At 38.9% G+C, this 22,967-nt stretch overlaps 1 protein-coding gene across 38 annotated transcripts in view; it reads right to left on the bottom strand.

Moving 5' to 3' along the window:
- Nucleotides 1–22,967, bottom strand: part of MAP2 (microtubule associated protein 2) — a 195,994-nt gene that overhangs the window by 44,875 nt on the left and 128,152 nt on the right. For all 38 annotated transcript variants that reach the window (XM_040984609.1, XM_040984579.1, XM_040984582.1 and 35 more), the window contains exon 4: nt 15,515–15,802. In XM_040984609.1, coding sequence (XP_040840543.1) covers nt 15,515–15,776 — 262 coding nt within the window. In that variant the 5' untranslated portion in view covers nt 15,777–15,802. The remainder of the gene's footprint in view (nt 1–15,514; nt 15,803–22,967) is intronic.

The raw sequence follows: 22,967 nt of genomic DNA, 5'->3' as shown, positions 1-22,967 counted from the left end.
CTACAGAAAGTTACCTGCTAATACACTACAGGTAGCGTGCTAAGCCATCTACATTTTCCCTAATGAATAAACCTCATTATTTATAAACAAGTTTTCAAGTAATTACACTAGGCATGTGCATTTCTTGTTGGCATTATTTAATTTACATATTTCTCAGGTAGGAAATCATTAAAATAATGCATAAAGCCATCTTCTTGTCCCCCTCTTTAGATATCATTTTGGCTTATACCAACGTAGTGCAAATACTCTGCAAAACACTAGATTTTAGTGTTGTAAAACCTGGAGTCAAATTCTGCTTCCATCTCTTATCAGCCTCAAAACCTTACCTTTATGACAATCTCTCTTACTTTTAGATTTCCTACCTGTAAAGTGAGAAATACAAGTGGTACTTATCTTTTTTGGTGTGCTGTGACTATTAAATGAAATACTGTATATCAAATGTTCACTTAAATTGCGCATCTGACTAAGCCAGTTTAGATAAGACTTGAAAGTCTTTGCCATACTGTGAGACAAGTCTTTCTTTTTTTTTAAGATTTACATTTTTATTGGAAAGACAGACACACAAAGAGGAAGAGAGACAGACAGGAAGATCTTCCGTCTGCTGGCTCACTCCCCATGTGCCAGAAACAGCCAGAGCTAATCCCATTTGAAGCCAGGAGCCAGGAGCTTTCTATGGATCTCCCTCACAGACTTAGGGTCCCAAGGCTTTGGGCCATCCTCTACTGCTTTCCTAGGCCACAAGCAGGGAGCTGGTTGGGAAATGGAACAACTGGGACAATAACTGGTGCTCATATTGGATCCTGGCACATGCAAGGTGCGGATTTAGCTACTAGGCTACTGTGCTGGGCCCTTCTGTTATTTTTTTTAAAAGAGATATTTCCTTGCCCAATAGACAATAAACCAACCCCCACCACTCGTGAATTACTTAAAATAATATGATAATATACAAAGTAAAATTTGTACCAAGTTACTCAGCATTTATAAGTACTGGGAACTGTGTTTAGTTTATTTTCACCTGATGCTGATTCGTGTTGAATCATAGCCATAAGCTTTTCATCATAGTATCTATGATCTCAATATAACTTAGTCTGAGGTCCTGATTTTAGCATATTTTAATTTATTTTGCTATAGTGATGCATCAATCTCATTGCTAGGTTGATTAATAACAACAACAACAAAAAAAAATGGAGTTGAGGGCCTGGCGCAGTGGCACAGTGGTTAAGGTCCTCGCCTTGCACGCCCTGGATCCCATATGGGCGCCGGTTCTATCCCGGCAGCCCCGCTTCCCTTCCAGCTCCCTGCCTGTGGCCCGGGAAGCAGTCGAGGACAGCCCAAAGCTTTGGGACCCTGCACCCGCGTGGGAGACCCGGAAGAGGCTCCTGGCTTCGGATCGGCATAGCATCGGCCGTTGCGCTCACTTGGGGAGTGAATCATCGGACGGAAGATCTTCCTCTCTGTCTCTCCTCTCTGTATATCTGCCTTTCCAATAAAAATAAAAAAAAAATAAATCTTAAAAAAAAAATGGAGTTGACAGTTCAATAGTCCTGACAACTACAACTTACTTCTGAGTTATGTATAACATTGACATTATTGATAGTTCCAGAAATTTATTTTGAACGTATACCCTTTCTGTTCTCATCAGGACCACCTATGATTGCATGAACATGCAATGATTCACCAATTAGAGCGTGAAGAAAAAAATCCAGGAAAGTTGGCATATGATTGAGAACATATTTTTGTGATTTTTTTTTCACACCAAGAGATAAAGAGACACTGTCAGTAAATTCAACTATATGTAATATAAAAGGCTGCAAATGCTTCTGCATTTAAGAATCACAGACGCAATAAAGCTGTTTCAGAAGAAAAGACAAATAAGCCTACCATACACTTGTGGAAGAAGGAAAAGAAAAGCATTTAAGATAGGATGCTCCTGTCAAGAAAAGGTTCTTCACAGTAGGGTAGAGGAGGGTTGCCTAGGAAACCAGTCCTAATTGCTCCTGCTGATAGAATCCAGTCAACAAGGAAAGCGCTGTGTAGTTCCAAATGCTCTGCTAAACAAATAGCCAACATCAATTCATGAAAGTAGGAAGAGAAGAAAAGTTCCTTGCCTCTCCTCTTTCCTTTATTTGGAGTATAAATGGTTCCTCTGAAACTATTTCCTGTAATCAACTGATGGTGAAGGAAGTTAGAAGACCAGATTGTAGGGGTTTTGTTTATTTGTTTCCTTGGCACCTTCCCAATAATTAAAGAGGCCAGTATTGGCATGCCAGACTCCTACTGAAATTAGAGGACCACGATAAACAACATTGCTTCTACAGATCATTACTCTCATTTTTCCTGCCTAATTTTTTGCTAAAGATTTAGCGATTAAAATGAGAATTTAGTTTTTGGGGGAGATTAACCTGAGATAAAGTTAGTTGATAGAGGTAAATGCACTTAAGAAATTATAACTGCAGAAAGTTTACTTTTAGTGGGCATTTAAACTGAGTAGAATTGACTTTGCACCTGCTACAGACAAAGCATCTGCTTAGTCTAGATGGGAAATTCAAGCATAAGTAAGATAAGGTGTTCCTACATTTAAATTGTGTTTTATGGCAGGCAATAGCATGGCCATAGAGTTTGGACTATTCTTGCCACAAGCCCTTACTTGAAAACTGATAACACAGGAGTGTAAGATTCTGTGAGACTTTCCTCTTTGCGTTGTTTTTGTTCCAACTTGACCTATGTATTCAAATTCCTAATCTTTAGCTTAAACCTTAAGGCACTCAAATGTTGAATTCAGACCTTTGAGAGAGATGTCTTAGTATTTACACTGATGGAGAAAGATGAGCACAATGAATAGGATTACAAGTGAAAGGATGCATTCGGTTAGGGATGCTATATTATGAAATCAAAAGTCATTTGAAAAGCAAAGTCAGAAATAGTACCTATTGGAAAATTTCACTCTGAATTTAAAGGATGCAGATGGAAATAAGAAAAAATTTCACTTAGTGTAAGAGATACAGTAAATGAATATAAAGCTAGTCGAACTCTAGCTTTATATTTGTCATATTCTATTTAAAGTTTTTTTATTCCTAGTGGGCTTAGCAGTTTCCAGTGCCAATGTACAATGTGATAATGTATGCATATTTATACAGTTGCAGCCTGTTAAACTTTTACTAATTAGGTCAAATTGTAAACCTGTATCGATCTAAATTAATTTGAGAAATGTAAGTTTATTGGGCAGGTTGACTCCATGAAATTTTGCAAACCACTAATATCAATAAATAGAATATATACATTTAGTTACCATAGGAACCGAGAATGCTTTTGCAGTTAGGACATGTTCTATTTCCCACTTCATCAACATGATTGCAATTATGACAGACTTTTGAAAAATTAGATCTTCTCCACTGTGTTTCAAAACACAACACTGCCAAAAGTTCTCAGTACGAGACATTATTAATAATATTAATGGAGAGTTTAAATATCAGTCAAATGAATTTTCCATTAAAAAATAACCATGGGGTAAACAAAATAAAAATATACACGTTGGAAGTATATTCATGTATATGTCTGGACTCATGCTTTAACAGTGACTTCATGCTTTTAAGGTCACATCTGTATTTGGATGCGCTGATGTATGTAGGCACCAGCCATGAGGTTAGTGCTTATGGAGGATTCAATGCTTCGATCACTGCAACACCTAGGAATGCCTGACACTGAAGATATGACAGAAAAAATTGAAAAATATTCCACTCTCATTGAAATAAACTTTAAAATGTACCTTTTCCATATACATGAATATATAAAATGAAGCTGTGACCTAAAGGCATATAGAATTTGGGAATCATATGATGGGAAAATTACTGGGTTTACATAAAAATGAGGTGAAGAAAAGAACTCTGTGTTTATAAAGTTCATAGGTTGTTCCACTCTTAAGTTGTACCACAGAACATGAAGAGAAGTTGAAACTATTTTTGAGGCTCATTATCCAAATGAAGAGATACCTGATATTTACAAAAATTTGTTTAATCACAATTTAATCTTTTTTCTTTATGTTAAAGATTAAATTTAAACTTATCCAATGGTGCAGTACTAAAATGCTGAGTTGAAGTACCTTCAGTTGACTTTTGAATATTAGAATCCAACAAGAAAGGAAGGTTTTATCACTCAAACAGTTCTTTAGCAGTATTCTCAGAATCATATTCAGAAAATATGATGAGTTCATGTGTTCCATAGAGCATTTCAAATATTATGTCTTCCAGCTGGATGGCTGATGCTTTCATGGGAGCAGAGGCCTGTGAACAAACTCCCACTTCTGAAATGTGACTCTTCTGTGTCTACTATATTTCCTTCCAACTCAACTCTTGGCTTCTTTTCTTATTGTAATCATGACATAAAATAAGTAGGTGAGAACTGGCCTAGAGAAAATTAACATGTGGATGTTTTAGGAACTATAGCAAAATAATGCCAACTTAAAAACAAACAAACAAATAAATAAATGTATATGTGTGTGTATTAATCAGAGGCAGATTTATAGAGAGAGAAGCGGAGAGAGATTGTGAGAGAGAAATATTGAGACAGAGATCTTCCATCGGCAGATTCACTCCCCAAATGGCCACAAGGGCTGGAGCTGAGGCAATCCAAAGCTAGGAGTCAGGAATTTCTTCCAGATCTCCTGCCTGGGTGCAGGGTTCTAAAGACTGGGGCCACCCTCTGCTGCTTTCCCAAGCCGGATTGGAAGTAGAGCAGATATGACGGAATTGGTGCCCACAAGAAATGCTGGTGCTGCGGGTCGAGGATTAGCTTGCAAAGCCACTGTTCCAGCCTCAATAATGCTTACTTTTTAAAAAGAAAAATCTGCTTTTTACGTGTCAGCCTTTCTGTTTCAGCATCGCTCTGAGAAAGCAGATTTATTCTAATCTTTTCAATGCTTTGGTCACAAAGCATTTAGGTTGATAAGACAAGCAGACAATTAAGAGAAGCAGGCAATTGCCAAATTTAAATGAAAGCTAAAAGTGACCTTGGGTATTAAGATGCAGAATGCGGCAAGAAGAAAATGTATATTATGAATTGGTTTCTTGTTTTAAATTTCTTGTTGGAAGTATTATTACGATGACTGTTGGTCTCCTAAGGTAATTTTTTTTTTAATACTTAGAATTAGAAAACACAAAGTGGCAGGGTTGGGGTGGGCAACGTTGTGGTTCAATCAGAGCAACGTCCTATATTGGAGAAGGGTCCCATATTGGAGTCACAGTGTTGTTTTATCTCTACCTCTTGGGTTCCTGCCACACATGTGGGAGACTTGGGTGGAATTACTAGCCCTGTCGAGGCCAGGAGATCTGGAAACTAGAGGAAGGGAGCTCTTGCTGTCTTTCAAAAACAAATAAACAAAAAAATTTACTCAAAAATGAAAAATAGGTCTAATTGAAATTAACTTTCCTTTAGTATAATTTTCCCCAGTTAATTAAATATAGAAATGACCTTAATTACCTAGTAACTCTCCGGTTACCAATCATTTTATAGCCTCAAAGAAGAAATGGACAGAAATGTCTCGTTGTTGATCTTTTGATGAGGTTGAATTTCAAAGCTAGAAACTCTTAGGTCCCTCAAACCAATACTGGCATATTCTTTCAGGGAAAAAACATAATTGAGTACATGACTTAGCAAAATCCATTTGCCTTAAGAATTGGATAGTCCAGTCATCAGGAATGAAATCTCGATCTCCTTACCTAGAACCCTAAAGGAATTCTTGCAGTCCGAGGTTCAAGGAGTACACATACTTCAGAGTCCCATTGATAGGATACCTCAGCTACCCTTTCAAACCAGGGCAATTACTATACCGGGTTCAGTTTGAAGGACTGATCACAAGAATTAACTCGGTATCCGGTGTTTCTTCACTGTTGGGTTATGAGCATCTCTAAGACAGGCTATTTACTCGGACTTTTCATATTCCTTCCAGCTAAGTAGTTTTCGTCAAAATGACACCATTTCCAGTTACAAGTCTTAATGGTTGTCTTCAGTCAGTGATGTTTTCTTTATTCCCAATATTCACTCTCATTTTCACACCATGTTAATTAGGTTTTCCATTATATTCTTTAACTATTTTGAAGTTCCTACTCAGTTTCTTGTGTTACAATAAGTAATTCTATAGTCTTTATTCTCAATCAAGCCTGTAACAGTTTCTCAATTCTCCCCCTTTATGTTAATATTCTTCTCTTCCATCTTTCTCACAAATGTATGGCATAATCTCACAGTACCATTTTCTTTATGACGTTTTTCATTTTCAAAATATACATGGTTGCTAATCTTGACATTTATATTAATTCAAAGAATATTTGTTAAAATATCTATCATGAAATATAAGCACAGTATTATATACTTAAAGGAACAGAAAGATGAACAAAGCATAATTTCTACCTACAAAGCATTTATAACTAGGCGATAAAAAAAGTAACAAGAAACCTTAGTCAAGTGTTTATTGTGACTGATGCTCTTAACAGGATGCAAGCTTAATACTCAGAGGTGTTCAAAAGAGAGAGAGACTCATTTGAGAGGACGAGATCAGTGTCTGTTGTTGGTCTTCAATGTTGGGCTTTTGAGTAATTTGCCCAAGAATCTGTACCCTTCCACAACGTTTTTCCATCACATTGAATGGTGCTGTCTTTACATGAGACCACTGTAGGTTGCCTAGGCAAAATGTTATTTGCGTAAAAATGAGAAGATTCTTAGTTCAGTATAGGCCTAGCGACCCATGCTAAGGATGCTGTTGCAGGAATCAGAGGTGCTCCTACACTGCCACTGCCTGGACCTGTATTCAAATGGAAAATTTTGTCTGTAAAGCTTGAATCTTATTACTGGGCTGCTGAGGTTGAATTATGCCTACAAGGATGATTTTTCTGTTTCTGTGCTACTTCCTAATCCGGCCTTAAACTTTGAATATTAATGAAATAAATTGCAAACAGAGTTTTACTCTCATTTCTGTGTTCTAATCACCACCAAGCACTTGAGTATTTCTAATAAGTTGTCCAAGAGCCTAGTATACATGTCTGTCAGGCTTTGAAACTGCTTTTTTCTATGTCACCAAACAGCCACTCCTTTGGTGAGGCAAACTACATGGTGAGCAGACAGGATGAAGGATCCTTACCCCAGGACTCACGATGCCAGGTGAGACATGGCTGAAGACGAGTCTGCAATGCAGCACCAGTTGATCTACTCATCTACTCCTGAGATGAATTTCCAGACTCCCCTGACAACCAGAGCATGTTTTCTAAGCAATGAGTTAAGACGCAGTGAAATGTGAGGGAATGACAGGAAGAGAAAGAGACTTGGTGCACTGAGGCAGAAAGGGTCCTTCGTCACTTCCTCCCCAAGCAACGTGCGGAGGTGACACAGGGGGCTGATGACAGCTAGGTTCTCCGTGTTCTACTTACTGACCTCAAAAGCAAATGCCATCAAGCCCAAGCCCAGCCTCAAGGCGGCATGTGGCATCCAACAGCAAATATTTTTCTCAGATATATGTAAACTATATAATCAAAACCTATATAAACATCAATATATTTCTTATACTTCCAGGAAAAACCATATGCTGCTTAAAGTTGAATATATCCTGAAGACAGAGAGTTCAGCATTTATTTCTCCAAAATTACTGTGATATTTTTCTTCTTATCTTTTTTCCCCTATATTTTTGTCAAGAGAAATACCTCAAAATGCAGTAAGGACTAGACAAAGGCCATGCCTAAGCCTGGTAAGCCAAAGGCTCTGACAGTCCAAAACTGAATCCGGGAAGTTTTAATTCCATTATAGATCCTTCTCACCTCTCACAGCAAATAAGAAACATGTGACAAACTGTTTACAATTTTTCTCTAAATGGAAATCCTTTTTAGCCTTAAGAAATTGAAGAACATTAAAAGAAAAAAATAAGATTAAAGTTAAAGAAAAACATGAGGGCAAGTCAGAGGAAAGAAAATTTGGTAAGGATTGTAGGGAAAGGTGGGAGAATGACAACTAACCAATCTTGAAAAGAAAGAACAAACCAGACAGAATAATTTTCACAGATAAGTCTAAATTATTAGCACAAATCTGTTGCACAGAATATGGTTCACAGTCAGGGAACTAGATTTTCAAACTGTCAAGGCACTCATCTAATAAAACTTGTTTTCTTTTTTCCTTTCTAGCGCTTATGATGTGGCTCTGACATGTAGCATACAGCAAGACATGAATCAAAACTGATTTCCACAGTGTATGGGAGGAATACTCTTGAATAACACTCACAGGAGTGTAAGTGTATGTAAATTAATCACCATTTAAATATCACATTACATGTGTTATATAAAGCCTGGCTCTTCACAACTTGAAGTATTTGTAGGCAATTAAAATTCCAGGGAATAAAATCATACTTCAATTTGTTAGTCATTGGGTTTAATTAAAGCAAGTCCTGAGGAGCCAAGGTTTTTTTTCCCCTCATATTTGAATTCATAATTACTGGCATAAGATAATTTCATCCTACATTTATCTTTTGACTGAGGAGCAAAGACAGATGGTTACAGGCCAGACTCACCTATAGTTGCGTATTTAAACAAAAACAACTTTAGCCATTGTCCATCTTTTCCTCCAATTTGTAGGAAATTTCCTATAACTGGCAGTGACTGCTACATAAAAGCTCATACGAAGCGTAACAGACGCAATTCCTTCTAGACAGCCCATGTAAACTAGTCCCAAATTAGATGCAGATCTTCCCATTCTTCAACAAGACACACACAGTATATTATGACAGAAGCTAAAACCTATCATTTGTTTCATCTGGCAGATCACAGAGGATAAATAAATATTAAGTACAAACCTTGTGGCACTGCCTTTTCAATCAGCCCTTGTCTTTTTCTCTCTTTCTAGTCCCAGATACCTAACCTTTAGAAGGAAAACATTGAGAAGATCCTCATGTTCTTTCCTCATCCATCAGTGTTGCGAGGCCCAGACGTTCGTGGAGAGGTCGTGTGGCTTTCTGCAGATCCACCCTTGAATGCTAAATAACTGCTCTGCACACTTCCCTCTCTGCAGAGCTCAGGGAAATGGCAGCCAGAGCAATGAGTGGTTGGCATGGCAACAAGGAAAGGAAAATCTGCAACCTCTTGTATTGTTAGACCTGCTTGTTTATTTGCCTTGGGGTGGGGGTTGCACATGGCTTTAGCCATTTTGCATACAGGGCTGGCTGTGCACTACTCTGCTGTGCATAAATTGATGGAGTATTACGTACAACAGGTCTTATCTTAAAGAGGATACTGACTCATTTTTGTAAATTTAATACATTTTAAGCTTAGAAATGGAGTCAAGGAAGAATGGAAGACTAGGAAAGAGCAGATTCGCATGTTCTAGGATGGAAAAGGAAGCTTAAGGGAATACTCAGCTTTCTGCATTGCAGAGATACCAAGCTTTCCCCAGCACATGTTTACATGATTAAATTTATGATTCAAGCAGTGATAAACTTGTGCTTGGGTCTTGTAACTATGTGTATGTTGAGGTGCTATAAATGTATTAGAAGATATGGCTTGCCAGCTGTAGGCAACTGTCTAGGTTACCTTATACCTAGTCAACTGCAGAGATAAAAGCAGCCAATAACTGGCAGGCATTCTGGGCTGCTTAATGCCAAATTTGTGTCAACTATAGCAGATCTGGGCTGGAAGGCCTAGAAGGGGATCTAAGGGGACTCCCTTGCTAGGCTGTGGTTCCACTGGTGAAGCATGAGAGCCAGGGCTTGGGGAAATTGGGCTTAAAATGGCTGCAGTGCCCCTTGGCATGTGTAAGAGTGAGGTCCAGGAGCAGGCTGGATTGGGTAAGCCCCAGCACCCACTGGAACTTGCAAGAGACAGAATGTGTGTTGGATGTGCTGGGTTAGGTTGTGGCACCTGCCAGTCCACATAAGAGCCGGCTCTGAGGATGGGTCAGGCAGGACTAGACTGGGCTGCAACACCTACTGGTGAGAGCTGAAATGGGTACAGGCCAATTGGGCAAGGCCACAATGCTTGCTGGTAAATACTGGGACTATGTCAGGCTGAGCAAAGCATCCACCAATGCATGTGAGATCTAGGTCTGGGATAAGGTCTGATAGGGGAACTTGGGGAATTCCTTTGTTAGGCCACAGCTCCCACGGGTGAGTGTGAGAGCTGAGGCTGGGAGCAGCTGAGGCAAGACTGGGTGGGGTGCAGTGCCCTTAGGCATACATGTGGGCCAAGCCTGTGGGTAGGCTTGGCTGGATCAGTATGCAGCACCTACTAGCAGATGCAAGAGCTAGAACAGGATGCAGGGCCAGAAGGGCCATGCCAGATAGGGCCATAACACCCATCATCCTGCACAAAACATGGGCTAGGTGAGAGCCTTGTAGGGGAATTTCAGGGACTCCCCTGCTAGGACATTGCTCCCACTGCTGAGTGTGATAGCTGGGAGTGGGGGCAGATCAGGCTGAGCAAGGCTACTATACTTGTTGGTCTACATATGAGCTGGATTTGGGGGATGACTGGATTCAGATAGTGTTAGGAGCTACAGATTTACAGGCCTTAGACTTGTTGGCCTGCCTGACAACCTGCTGCATTGCAAAACCTACCTTGGGCAAGCAGGGCCACAGCAAGCAGGATATTGTGGCTAGAACATCCCATGCAAAGCAGGAGGTACAGAACCACCACCCTTGTTCCTGTTCAAATAATTAGTTCCTCCCCTGTATCAATATAGGTGATTAGTTCCAGGAAATGCCTCCCCTTCCTGTCCTCCCCTAGAGAAAAAGGTATATATATGAAGAGTAAAATAAAGAGCATGGGCATTCTCATTCATGAACTATGTGTGCTGTGTGTTTCTTAGGCTAGCAGCCTGGAATTCCCAGTCTACCCTCACGGTTTGAGCGTCGTGTCCTGCAGGTCGGGACAGGCTAGGCCACTGTCTCCTCTGGAACATGTGAGAGCCAGAATAAGTGCGGGTCAGGTGGGCTTTGCTATAACATCTGCTGACAAGTGCCAGGACAGGGTGTAAGTCATGTTGGCTGGACCACTGTACTCTGGTAAGCACAACTGCAGGGGCTGGGAATTGGCCTAGCTGGGGGACTCTGGGAACTCCTCTGCTAGGCTGCTGCTCCCTTTGGTTAGATGAAGCCAGGGCTGGGGATGGACCGGGATGCACAGATGACAGCATCTGTTGGCATATATATGTGGGCTGGATCTGGGGGTGAGTCATGTTAAGCTACTCATGGGTGTGTATAAAAACCAGATGGGATGTGGATGGACTAGACTAAAATGTTGCATATGCCACATGCACAAGAACTGGGACTGGGGGCTAGGCTGGTGGGAGTTACTGGGAGTCACCCCAACTAGGTTGCAGTTTCTGCTGGTGTGTGTAAGGATTGGGTTTGTGATGGGTTCGGTTGGGTTGGGTTGGGTTGGGTTGGGCTTAGCCATAGCACCATTGGTTTGCATGGAAGAAAGGGCTGAGAATAGAAATGACCAAGCAACTGACTGCAGTGGATCACATACCAGCTGGTACACAAGAGTCAGGTCTGTGGCTATCCCAGGCAAGGTTTCTTGGGGGACTCCCCAACTAAATAGTTGGACTCAAATTTCTACCACAGGGAAAATCACAGGATATGTGGTTCAACCTTGGAGTACATATACTTGGACTTATCCTCCTCAGTTGTTGATGTCTGTATGGAGTACAGCATGCCCAGAGGCACATGCGGGACACGACAGCCAGCTCATCTATGCCAGTGGAAGATGTCGAGTGCCTCTTCAGAGGATGAAACCAGAGCAGGTTGGACAGCTCTCCTAGCCAAGCTTTGTAGCAAGTGTGGATGTGTGGGTGCAGTAAGGTGGACTTTGTCAAACAATAGACCTTGGAAAGATATTCTCAACCTCGGAGCAACAAAACCAACATCTCAGAACTATTGAAATCACTCAAGTAACACCCTAAGAACATTTTCACCCACATTAGGCTCTCTAAGATAACACCAAATGATTGTTCCTTAACCAGACTCTGACATAGTTTTGCAGTAAGAAGTGGTTCTCTCCTACCCCAAATCAGTAGCCAGTGGGAAAAAAAGGTGACCACATATAGAAAAGGGTTTTGCAGCTATTACCTCCTTGGTAGGGAGTGGACCTGGCGTCTACGCTTGGAAAAGTTAGAGCAACAAAGGTGCTCTGGGAAATATTGGGGGATTAAACTGACAAAATACCATTTTGTATTCTAATTATCCAAGGAGAATGATGTTACTAACATTGCATGGTGCTTGTGGTGCCTTGTACTGTGACTAGTGCTTCTACTAGTCACAATGTGTTAGGCATTGTACCTTAGGAAAGTTAAAACTTGGCTTTTAAATGCATCAATCTTTTCACATTTATAAAAATCTCAGAATGGACTCCTTTCTCTGCTCAAGCTGAAAAGCAGGAACACTGTTGATTTGATATTTTCACTGAAGGACATATACATGAGAATTTTGCAACAGAATTGCCCTTCTTGCCCATAATCAATACTTGCTGTGAAGGAGTGTGCTTCTCAGGGTGTGGCAGTGGGGTAACGAAAGAGCACAAGTAACAGTCTAGAGCCAAGGAGATGGCAACTCATTGGAAAAATATCTCACAGAACATCCTGGGATTCCTGAGCATTAGGAACACAAATCAGCTCTCTCATTTTCTAACATAACCTTGGGCAAGTCACTTAGCCATTCCCACTTATGAGTGAAGACATTAATGGAAATACATTCATGGAAACATATTAAAAAACGAAGAGATATGATGGCACTTTAAACACTGAAGCACATTCTGATTTATACATTAAGAGCACTATAGAAGGCTACTATCTTATACAAGTTTCTAAGCTATAGTTCTACAAACATTTCTGTAACTGTATATTAAACTGTCTTTAAAGAATGGATAGAATTAAAAATTGTTACTTCCATGTAGACGAGAAGTGAACAACAGCAATATAATAATGTTTTTCAGATCAGGCAAAAAAAACATACCACTTGTTTTTCAGACTCCTATCTTTGCTATCAGAAAACACTGTATTCAAAATAATTATATTAATAGCTACAGAAAGGATGGAATTTGATCAAAAGATAATGGGATACCAAATGAATTCACACCCAGCTATATTGCCTAGTCATGTACATAATGATTACAGAAATCGGTGGCCTTTTCACGCCCTTAAAATATCAGTTGAAAGGTTATCTTTTTGTTTTCCATTTCCTGAAGAGATGTCCTAGTAGAAGTAGTACTAATTTTACAGATCATTCCTTCTGTTCTTTGGCAAAAAGCATGGTGTTATCTTGGGACTCAGACTAACCCAAGTTGGGGTTGTGTGCCTGGATGAGTAACATAAAGATGAGGCATCTAATTGTTGCATAGTTAGGTATCCCTCTTTGTTTTTTTCAATACAGATAAGGTAGCAACAATAAGAAGGGGTCATTGTAAGCCACTGCTCTTAGCATTCATGCTTTTGAAAACAATTTAAAAATGATATTTTATGTTTATTATAATAGTCTTCCCTCAGTAGTTTGATTCTCAATAAACAGTATTTTTTCATGACTTTGGGGATAGTTTGTTGCAAGAAAAAGATCTCAATGTGTCAAAAATTATGTTATAGCTGAGGAAAATCACTCTGTTTACCTTTCTGTGTCACAGCTTTAAATTATAGAGACAAAATCTACATGAGTCAGCTGTAAAGAAACAACTTAAAATATTATTGTCTATTAACATTCCCAGTTCCCCTACCATAGCATAATGTTAAGTATAAACTGATCATGGGTTGCCCTCTTTAAATTTACCACAGTTCGTAAATGAAGGGGGACATTAGAAAAGGCAGTTTGGATAGACTAAACTGAGACTCCTTATTGAAGTGAGCCAACTTTGATGAAATAAGGTAGGGTGTCATGCTGTGAAATATGCAAAGCGTTTATTGTGTGATCCTATTCATTCAAATGAATGAAAAACATGGGAAAGGTTTATTTCTGCAAATAAAGACAAGACTATACTAGAGAAAGAAGCAGAGGGAAGATTTTAGTATCCACCAGTTATGACCTGGATACCATCATACATAGCTGGGACCTGATATCATTGAGAAATATGTCATGATTATTGGGTCTTGAGAAAATCCCTAAAAAGAGCGAAATGTGGAGGTTGTAGATGAATCATAAAAGAGCAGATTGGCTGATACACAGCTCCTGGTCCTCTCTGAAATAAATAATAACTGAAAAAACAATGCGACTGAGGTCAGCATTGTGGTGTAATGGGTGAAGCCTTCACATGTGAGAGCAGTATGCAAATCAGTACTGGTACATGTCCTGGCTGCTCAGCTTCGGATCTGGTCCCTGGATAGTGGAAATCAGCAGAAGATGGTCCAAATGTTTTGGCCCCTGTTACCCACGGGGGAGATTTGGATGGAGTTCCTTGGACCCAATATTGACCATTGCAGTCACCTGGAGACTGAAACAGTGTCTCTCTCTCTCTCTCTCTCTCCCCCTCCCTGCCTACTACCTCCCTCCTTCTGTTTCTCTCACTCTTGCTGTCTTTTCCTCTTTCTCTGTGTCCCTGACTTCCAAGTATGTAAATCTTTCAAAATACAAGTAGTCTCTACTATAATTTGCTGTGCAAGTGGTTTTAAAAGTACTGTATGTACCTCAGTAAATTCTCCTTTGTCTGTTGAAATAATTTTTTTATGGTTCATTGTTAAAATTTATTTTTTTGATGAGAGAATATAGTTGATAAGTGTTATCAACCAATTGTGAAGTGTAAAAAGCGGGTTTTGAATAAGTAAGGGATGCCATGCATTTGAAGGGTTATAGTCGCTCTTACTAAAGACTTTCATAGTAGGTTTACTTGCTATTTTGCGGTTAAGTTATTATCTGTAGTTTATTGTCAGGGTTTGTCATAAACTTTGAATAGAAATACAAAAAAATCATGGCAACATTACTATAATACAGCTTACTGCTCACACTATTAACATTATATAATGATACCATGATAATATCAACAATAGAATAAGGATAACTCTTGAGGGAAATCACTTTAAAAGTGCCCGAGTCTAAATTACATGCATCTGCAGAAATTGTAAAACGGTTACTGTATAGATATGTTTGCTTCTGTTTCTTTTTCTTTTTAGTTTTGAAGCTGGGATAGATATGGGTTTTATATTCCCTTCGGCCTTAAAAAGTAAAACTGCTACCAACAATTCACCAGATTGAGATCTGATGCCATTCAGAATCAAGGAGAAAATATTTGAGAAGCTTCCTTTCATCAAATTAAAATGCACACAGTATCACCATACACTGAGGCATTTGTGCATAAAAATTAAAATCATCAAAATGAAATAGCAACATGGAATGGAGATTAGAAATGGGAATGTTGGGCTGGTTATCACAATTTCTCTGCTTTTTGGTGTCTATTTCCCTCGCCTGACTTGAAGCCAGTCCTATCACTAGTGAAAGAGATCAGCCCTGAAAATGAATCTACTTTCACACCAAAATGACTCCAAAGCATAGAGCAGAAGAACCCTCTATTACCTGCTGTTTCCCTGTCCGCTGAGGTCAGCTCTCCGTTGATTCCATTCTCTTTGGTATTTGAATAGGTGGCCTGCGACCCATGCTCGCCAAAGGCACCCTCTTCATCCTCCTGGTAAGGGAACCCATTGGCGCTTCGCACAAGTCCCTCCCCTGCCCCGCCTTGATCTTTAATCTCAGGAGGATGAGGATGTGCGGATGCCTCTGTTAGTTGAGCTGAGGTCCAGTGAGGTGCCTTTGCTTCATCTTTCCGTTCATCAGCCATGCTTCAAAGCTCTGTAACTTCTGCAACTGGAAGAGAAAGAATAGAATAGTAACTGTCACACTTATCAAGTAATCTTCTGATCTAACATTAGCAGTACCAAGATAGGGAAAATTGTCAGCAAATCCAGTGGCTTTCTGTAGTTAAGGAAATATCTACAATAACCTCCTGTCAATGTCAAGAACTAGCCATTGTCAAATCTGGACTTTATGTAATTTCTAAAATAGTTTCTCAAAAATGTTCCAATCAAGTCAGACACTGAGGTTTCTAAATACTTTTAATTAAAAGAAGAGTAACTTGTGTTTAGTATTACAATAGACTTTCCTGAGTTCCATCTATAGATCAAAAAAGACTGACAATTTTATATCAACATAAATCTCATAGAAAGAATAAAAATACAATATTAAGCCCATTTCTGCCTTATGACATTCCTTGACAGCTATTTCAAATTAAGCCTGGAATATTTAGGTCAGTGACATGTATTAGGAAACTATATTTTATAGCAAATGATGAATCGTCATGTAATAGAGGTTTAAAACACATTATGTGAATCGCAGCTGTTGCACACTCTTCTCTTGTGTGTTGATGGTACCAAGTTTGGAGATGTGACTGAAAAGAAGCAATTCACCACTCTGATATGCAAAGCTGCTGACAACACAGACTCCGCACTGTGTCTTCTTGCACCTACAATAAGGATGACAGCATATGCAATGCATGCCTCTCCTATAGAGACTAAGAACATCTTCCTTTCTTCAATAAAGTCAACAAAGATTTTTAAGCAAACAAAAACATATTAAGACAAATCTATTTATTACTACTAAACCTTTATGTATTGAACTACAAAAAATAATTGGTTAAAAAGATCAAGCGGTCTGGGGTGGGCATTTGGTACAGTGATTAAGATGTACACGTCCAATTTCAGAAAACCTGCCCCCACCATCAATGACAGCTTCCTGGTAACGTGTACCCTGGGAGACAACAGAAGATGGTCCAAGCACTCAGGTCCTGCCACCCACAGGGAAGACTTGGATTGAGCCCAATGCCCCTGGTGTCAGTCTGGCCCAGCCACAGCTTCTCTCTGTTTCAAAAGCAAGCTGTCATACTAAATTCCTAACAACCATCTGTCTACTTTTTATTGAATATTGATGCTATAGTCAGCTGCCTCCATGTTTGACTCCTACCAGAAAGAGCTAGATGAACTAATTTATTTCAGTTAATGGGCCATGACACCAACACCCTCCCAAATTGTTTTCAGAAAGAATTCTATCTGTTCTCCTGAAGAACACGTTTAAACATGTCCTAAGGAATTTAGCTTCTAAACCACTGATAGAAGAACCTATGATTGAACCAGGGAGCACCCCTCTATCACCAACTGTGTATAAAGAATTCTATGAACAGAATTTTTCTCATTTGTAAAACCAGGCAAACCATGCCTGTTCTATTGGGCTTTTAGGCAGTTTACAGAAGCTTCTGATAAGCCACTGCACATCGTCTCAGGCAGAAGCAGTATGTGCAAGGCATCCCAGAACAGCTGGCCATGGGACACTTTTTCTAAGGCCAAACCTACTAACATTTCCAAGAAGAGCTGGGAAGTGTTCAGGTCTGTACTAAAACCCAAGCCATCATACAATCAAAATAAGTGAAACAATATGAGTAGCGATAAACCCATGGATATTTCTGGAACAGATTTTTCAGTGACCAGAATTTTTCATCTTGAATTTAACAAACCAGTATCTGAATGCTAAGAGTGCTACTTGGTGATCATCCCGGGGCACTTAAAAAGTAAGTCCCTTAGTATTTAATGCTTTAAAGAATTTTAGATTTCTATTTTACAAAATCAGAAAACCCTGATTTTGGAAGAAAGGGATGACTAGATATGCTGATTTCACTGAAGACTTGAGATACAAATCAATAAAATTTACTGCCTAAAAGGCATCATTCGGCTCTGTGATAAGAGTATTCAGATGGGCCTGGTGCCATAGCCTAGTGGCTAAAGCCTTCATCTTGCATGCTCTGGGATCCATTTTGGGCTCTTGTTCTAATCTTGACAACCCTGCTTCCTATCCAGCATGCTGATTGTGTCCTGAAAAAGCAGTCGAGGATGGCCCAAAGCTTTGGGACCCTGCACCCACATGGGAGATCCTGAAGAGTTTCCGGGCAGATGGCTTCAGATTGGTGCAGCTCCGGCCACTGCGGTCACTTGGGGAGTTAATCAACTGACGGAAGATCTTCCTCTCTGCCTCTCCTCCTCTCTGTATATCTGACTTTCCAATAAGAGAAAAAAAAGAGTATTCAGACAATATGTCCCCAAATGTACACAGGATCTCCAATAGCATTTTTTCATTTTCTGGTCTTTTGAAACATGCATATTTGAACTAGCTATTAAGTGGTAATAATTTTAGGAGATTTTAAGTTGGAATTAGAGTAGCTCCATTAAGCTCCTCTGGCAAAAAAAAATATATATGATTTAAAAAGACCGACACTGCTGTACAGAAAAGTTTGAATCAAAGGAGACATTTACAATCAAAACATATAGTTATGACAGTATCATCCATTGGATAGTTCTGAGCCTTTTTATTTAAACATTAATCCAAGTTTTGTCAGCAAAGATTATCTCCACTGTTCAAAATTGTTTTTCCAATACAGTTTAAAGTGATCACAGCTTCTTCTGATCTCTTCTTCCTGACAGATGTCTGAAAACTATGTAAAATGTGGAATTACAGACAGGAAAGTAAACACAAAGGCAAACCCTCTCCAAACCTATGGAAGAAAACTCGAGAAGTTCTAGGAATTGTCATATTCCATTCCTAGTGTGCAATGAGAAACACTCCTCTTTCCAGATTGCTGGCCCACAGATCATCACTGCCACGAGCTCAGGATTGTTAAAGCAAACCGAGGAGCTGCCTGAAAACATAAAGCCTCGCCTGACAATGTGATACAGGAATGGTAAGTACACATGTCATGGTACAGCAGTATTTCTGCCAGTTACAATACACACACGGATAGAAAAGAAGGATAGAAAAGGCCTTGTGCCTCCAGAAATACCAGTTACAGACTTGAACAGTGAGCTTTAATTTTTGCTACTTGTTATGTTAAATTTTTTTCTTGAAATGTGAGAGTGCTATGGAAACAGATGTATACGCTCTTCTGCAGAAGATAAACCGTGACATTCTTAACACTAATTTTTACTCTCAGTAATTCCGAGCTTGTTCTTCATTTCCAATATCAGTGGAAATAGTATGCATGCCTTAATCAAAACTTCTGATCTCTGCTAGACTCTGATTATTTTTTTTTTAATTCCTAACATTGTATTATGCGACACAGTTCCATAGGTACTGGGATTCCTCCCACCCCTTGCATAGCCCTCGCCCCATGCTGGGTTCTTCCACCTTGTTGCGCAACCACAGTTCAAGTTCAGTTGAGATTCCTTCATTGTAAGCCTATACCAAGCATAGAGTCCAACATCTTATTGTCTAGATAAGTTCAACAGTTTCTTGGGGAGGCCTTCTCTGGTCTGAAGGCAGAGCTGACAGAGTAAAATCCAGATCAATCAAAAGCCCCAACATAACATCAGGAACAGTATACAATGTTATGGTACTAATTGACATAGTATTGAGTAAACAATATATTGTAAATAATGCAAGTTCTTAACCACATCCTATGACTACTCCATTGACATTTCAACAATTGAGGTGCGTAACAGTTATAGGAGGGGTGTGCAGAGAAATCTTCAGTACCTTGGTGAGGAGTACTTGCTCTGGGTCCTACCTAGTAAGGTATGTGTGAGTCCGTGCTGACCAAGCTTTCCTTGTTCTGCATGTGTGTGTGTGTGTGTGTGTGTGTGTGTGTGTGTGTGTGTGTGTGTGTGTGTGTGTGTGTGTGGGGGGGCCTCTGGAGGGTTGCTCCAGACTCTGATTAATTTAAGTGAAGGAAAACTGTGACAATCGTGTTTGTTGATCTGTCATAATCTTTGACTCCAATAACACTAGGCAAACTGTGAGGTGGCGCATTAATCAGATTTACAAGCTACTGGACATTATGTGCATACCATTTTACATCACAAAATGCAGTGAAATGATAAGAAAAATCTTTCTACACATCAAATTCCCCAATGAAATAGTGTATGAACTAATGCCTAGATTACTTAACATATGAAAAAAATCCTTCAATTTTATTTTTAGCTAAATTTAATGACTATGCGTTTAATATTACAGAGTGAAGCTAGTATTTTACCCTATATTGTTTAAAAGGCGTAGGCATCAGGAATTAGGAATTTTACAAATAGCCAAATATCTTAGTTAATGCTAGTTAAGAAACATCAACAGATTGGCATTGTGGATAACAGCCTTAAGATGCTGGCATCTCAAATAGGTTTGTGTCCTGGCTCCTCCATATCCAGTCTGAATTGTTGCTGATGGCCTGGGATAAACAATGATAGATGGCCTAAGTGTTTGGGCGCCTGCTCCCGTGTGAGAGGCCTGAGTGAAGCTCTTGGCTCCTCACTGCAGAATTGTAGCTACAGCTTGATTGCTTGAGTGGTTCACATGAATAAAAGTCTAATATACTCTACTGTTTCCCATATTTCTTCTATTTTAGGGCAGGTTATACATAGACATATGTAAGTGTATCAAAAAACAGTTCCTGGAGCACATGTGCCCACAAGGCTTGCAGACTCAAGAAAATAAAGTACAGCTGTCATATTCTATACACAATTTGAAGGGATGAAATAAGAAGTAAGCAGAAATGTCTAGAAGATAATGTCACTGGCGGTACTTCGATTTTCTTGATTTTGAAATATTTTCTTTGGACAATTTTAGGATGAAGGATAGAAAATGGAGATAAATTTGGCTAACAATGAAACTGTTTTCTAATTTTCTACCTACATTCAAATCCGAAGCTTGTGGTATTTTTTCCTAAAAAGACCAAAGAAGACAATTAAAAGAAAGATGCATATATAATCAAACTATCACAATGATATAGAAAAGTCACACAGAACTCTCTAGTTATAAAATGGATTTCACATATTTGTTGAGTACAGAATAAACTGATCATCAATGCCTAACTTGATGTAAACACAGGAAAAATGGTTCTGAGAGCTGTGGATACTTGGCCAATGATATAGTTCAATGGGTACCAGGTGATTCGTTCTGAAACTAATTTTTCAGGGTTACAAAAGATGATATGCCAACCAGAGATGAATGTCTAACTCCATTTCACGCACATGAAAAATAACACAAAATGAAGCAATCTACCAGACCGGTCGAAACATGTCCTCGTAGAAAAAGTAGAAGCCAAGCGATCATAGGCTTAGAAATATAAGTGGTTTCCAAAAAGTTTGTAGAAAACACAAATTATGAAAAAATTTCTCAGAGATTTCCATTTTCTGTATCAAAACAAAAAAATTGGGGTGGGCCTGGGGGCAGGAAAGAGAAAGCAGAAGGCGAAATGAAAGGTCTTCCTTCCACTGGTTTACTCTTCAAATGACAATAACATCCAGGCACTCAGAATCCAATCCGGGTTTCCTGTGTGAGTGGCAGGGGCCCATTTACTCGAGCCATAACTGGTGCCCTCCAGTTATGGAAGCAGAGCCAAGAGGTAAACAAGCATTCTGTTCTAGGATGTGGGGGTGCTGAGGGATGTCTTATCCACCAAACCAAAGGCCTCCCCAACAAACTGATTTTTAATTGGTAGTGTTCTAAGCCTGCTGTGCAGGATTTCAGAAAAGAAATACATGAATCATATGAAGCAATACAGTAGAGCAATGAAGTAAACATTTAAGGCAATTATGTTGATGAGCACATGACCATCCTCACCATTGGAGTCTTGTGATTCCTTTTTCTAGGCACATATCATAAATCCAATCATAAGACTGACTTCATTTATTCTAGTTTATGAAAACCAAGGTTAAACATGAAGGAAACTATATGGAAAAAATAATAGTCTTACCCACTTTCCTGTAGCCCTTGAAACTTTTTACCCTAATTAACTATGTAAAGATTGTCAATTAAAAAAAAAAAGAAAAAAAAATAGAAAACCAAGGTAGTGCTGTGTTGTACCAATTCATGGAAAGAGGCAGAAATAACTTAGAAAATATTTACAATTTCCCATTATCTGTGGTGGGAAAACTTTTATGTTGCGAAAACAATGACTATTTCCTGGTCTATTAGCATCTTCAGCATCTCTTTACAATGCTTATTTTAGACATTACTAGGCATTCATTAATGGTTTATGACAGAAAGAAGCATCAGTTAATATTCTTTGCCTATTATTTTAGAGATGCATGTGGGATAATAGGAAACAAATGTGGAATAAAAAATTCCAAACTAATAGTATTCTCAAAGTAAAATCGTGATTTAGAATCTACATAATTGAGATATGCGTGCTGAAAATTCTGTTGAGTAGGATGTTTTCTCCTGGAATTTTTAATTATCTACAAAGCTCATTTTGCATTCCTTTAAGACATTAAAAAATTATGACAAAACCTAGAAAGTCATTGATTATCTAGGCAGGATTAATCACCACCAAAAATTTGCAATGGTAGAAAAGAGGAAACTTTGAATATATGAAGGAAAATATACTGAGTGCCTAACGAGCAGGTGTTCATTCTGTAATGTGCTTGGGATGCCCAACTCTGGGTTATTTTCTATGATGCTCTGTCCTATCACAAAAGAGGTCATTTCAATTAAAAACACCCCTGAATGTATTGAGTGCTACCACACTCCCAAATATAAGCCAAGAAATAAAACAATCTATAATATAAATAAACATGTGTCATTATTGCTTGTCTTTTCCATATAGGCTCAAAATTATGTCTTCAGCATTGCTATTCATATCAGTACCACAGAACAAAATATTTTGTTATGGTCTTCCACAGTGTTAGGTGTTGATATAGAATCTGTATCTTTGCTTATAAATGTGAAAGAATCTTAAGCTTAAATATTCATTGATAAATGGCTTACAGCCATACATTCTTCATTTTTGTCCTCCAAACAAATCTTAATAAAAGGTTTATAATGAAGTGAAACAGTTGAAAATTTAGGTATTTGTTTCATTTTTCTTCTCTGATTGAAAAATATTTATTTGGATAGCACATTCTTTATAACACATTGTGGCAAATAATAAGAATGAAGAAACCTGGTGGGTGCATAAAAAGTCATTTGTGATGACAAAGGCCACTGCGTACAAAACAACCTA

Source organism: Ochotona curzoniae, unplaced genomic scaffold, assembly GCF_017591425.1.
Source record: "Ochotona curzoniae isolate NIBS_2020 unplaced genomic scaffold, NIBS_Ocur_1.0 contig_4148, whole genome shotgun sequence".
In the NCBI taxonomy this organism is placed as follows: Eukaryota; Metazoa; Chordata; class Mammalia; order Lagomorpha; family Ochotonidae; genus Ochotona; species Ochotona curzoniae.
The sequence above is the reverse complement of the archived record's forward strand: the minus strand, read 5'-3'. Positions and strand labels throughout refer to the sequence as shown.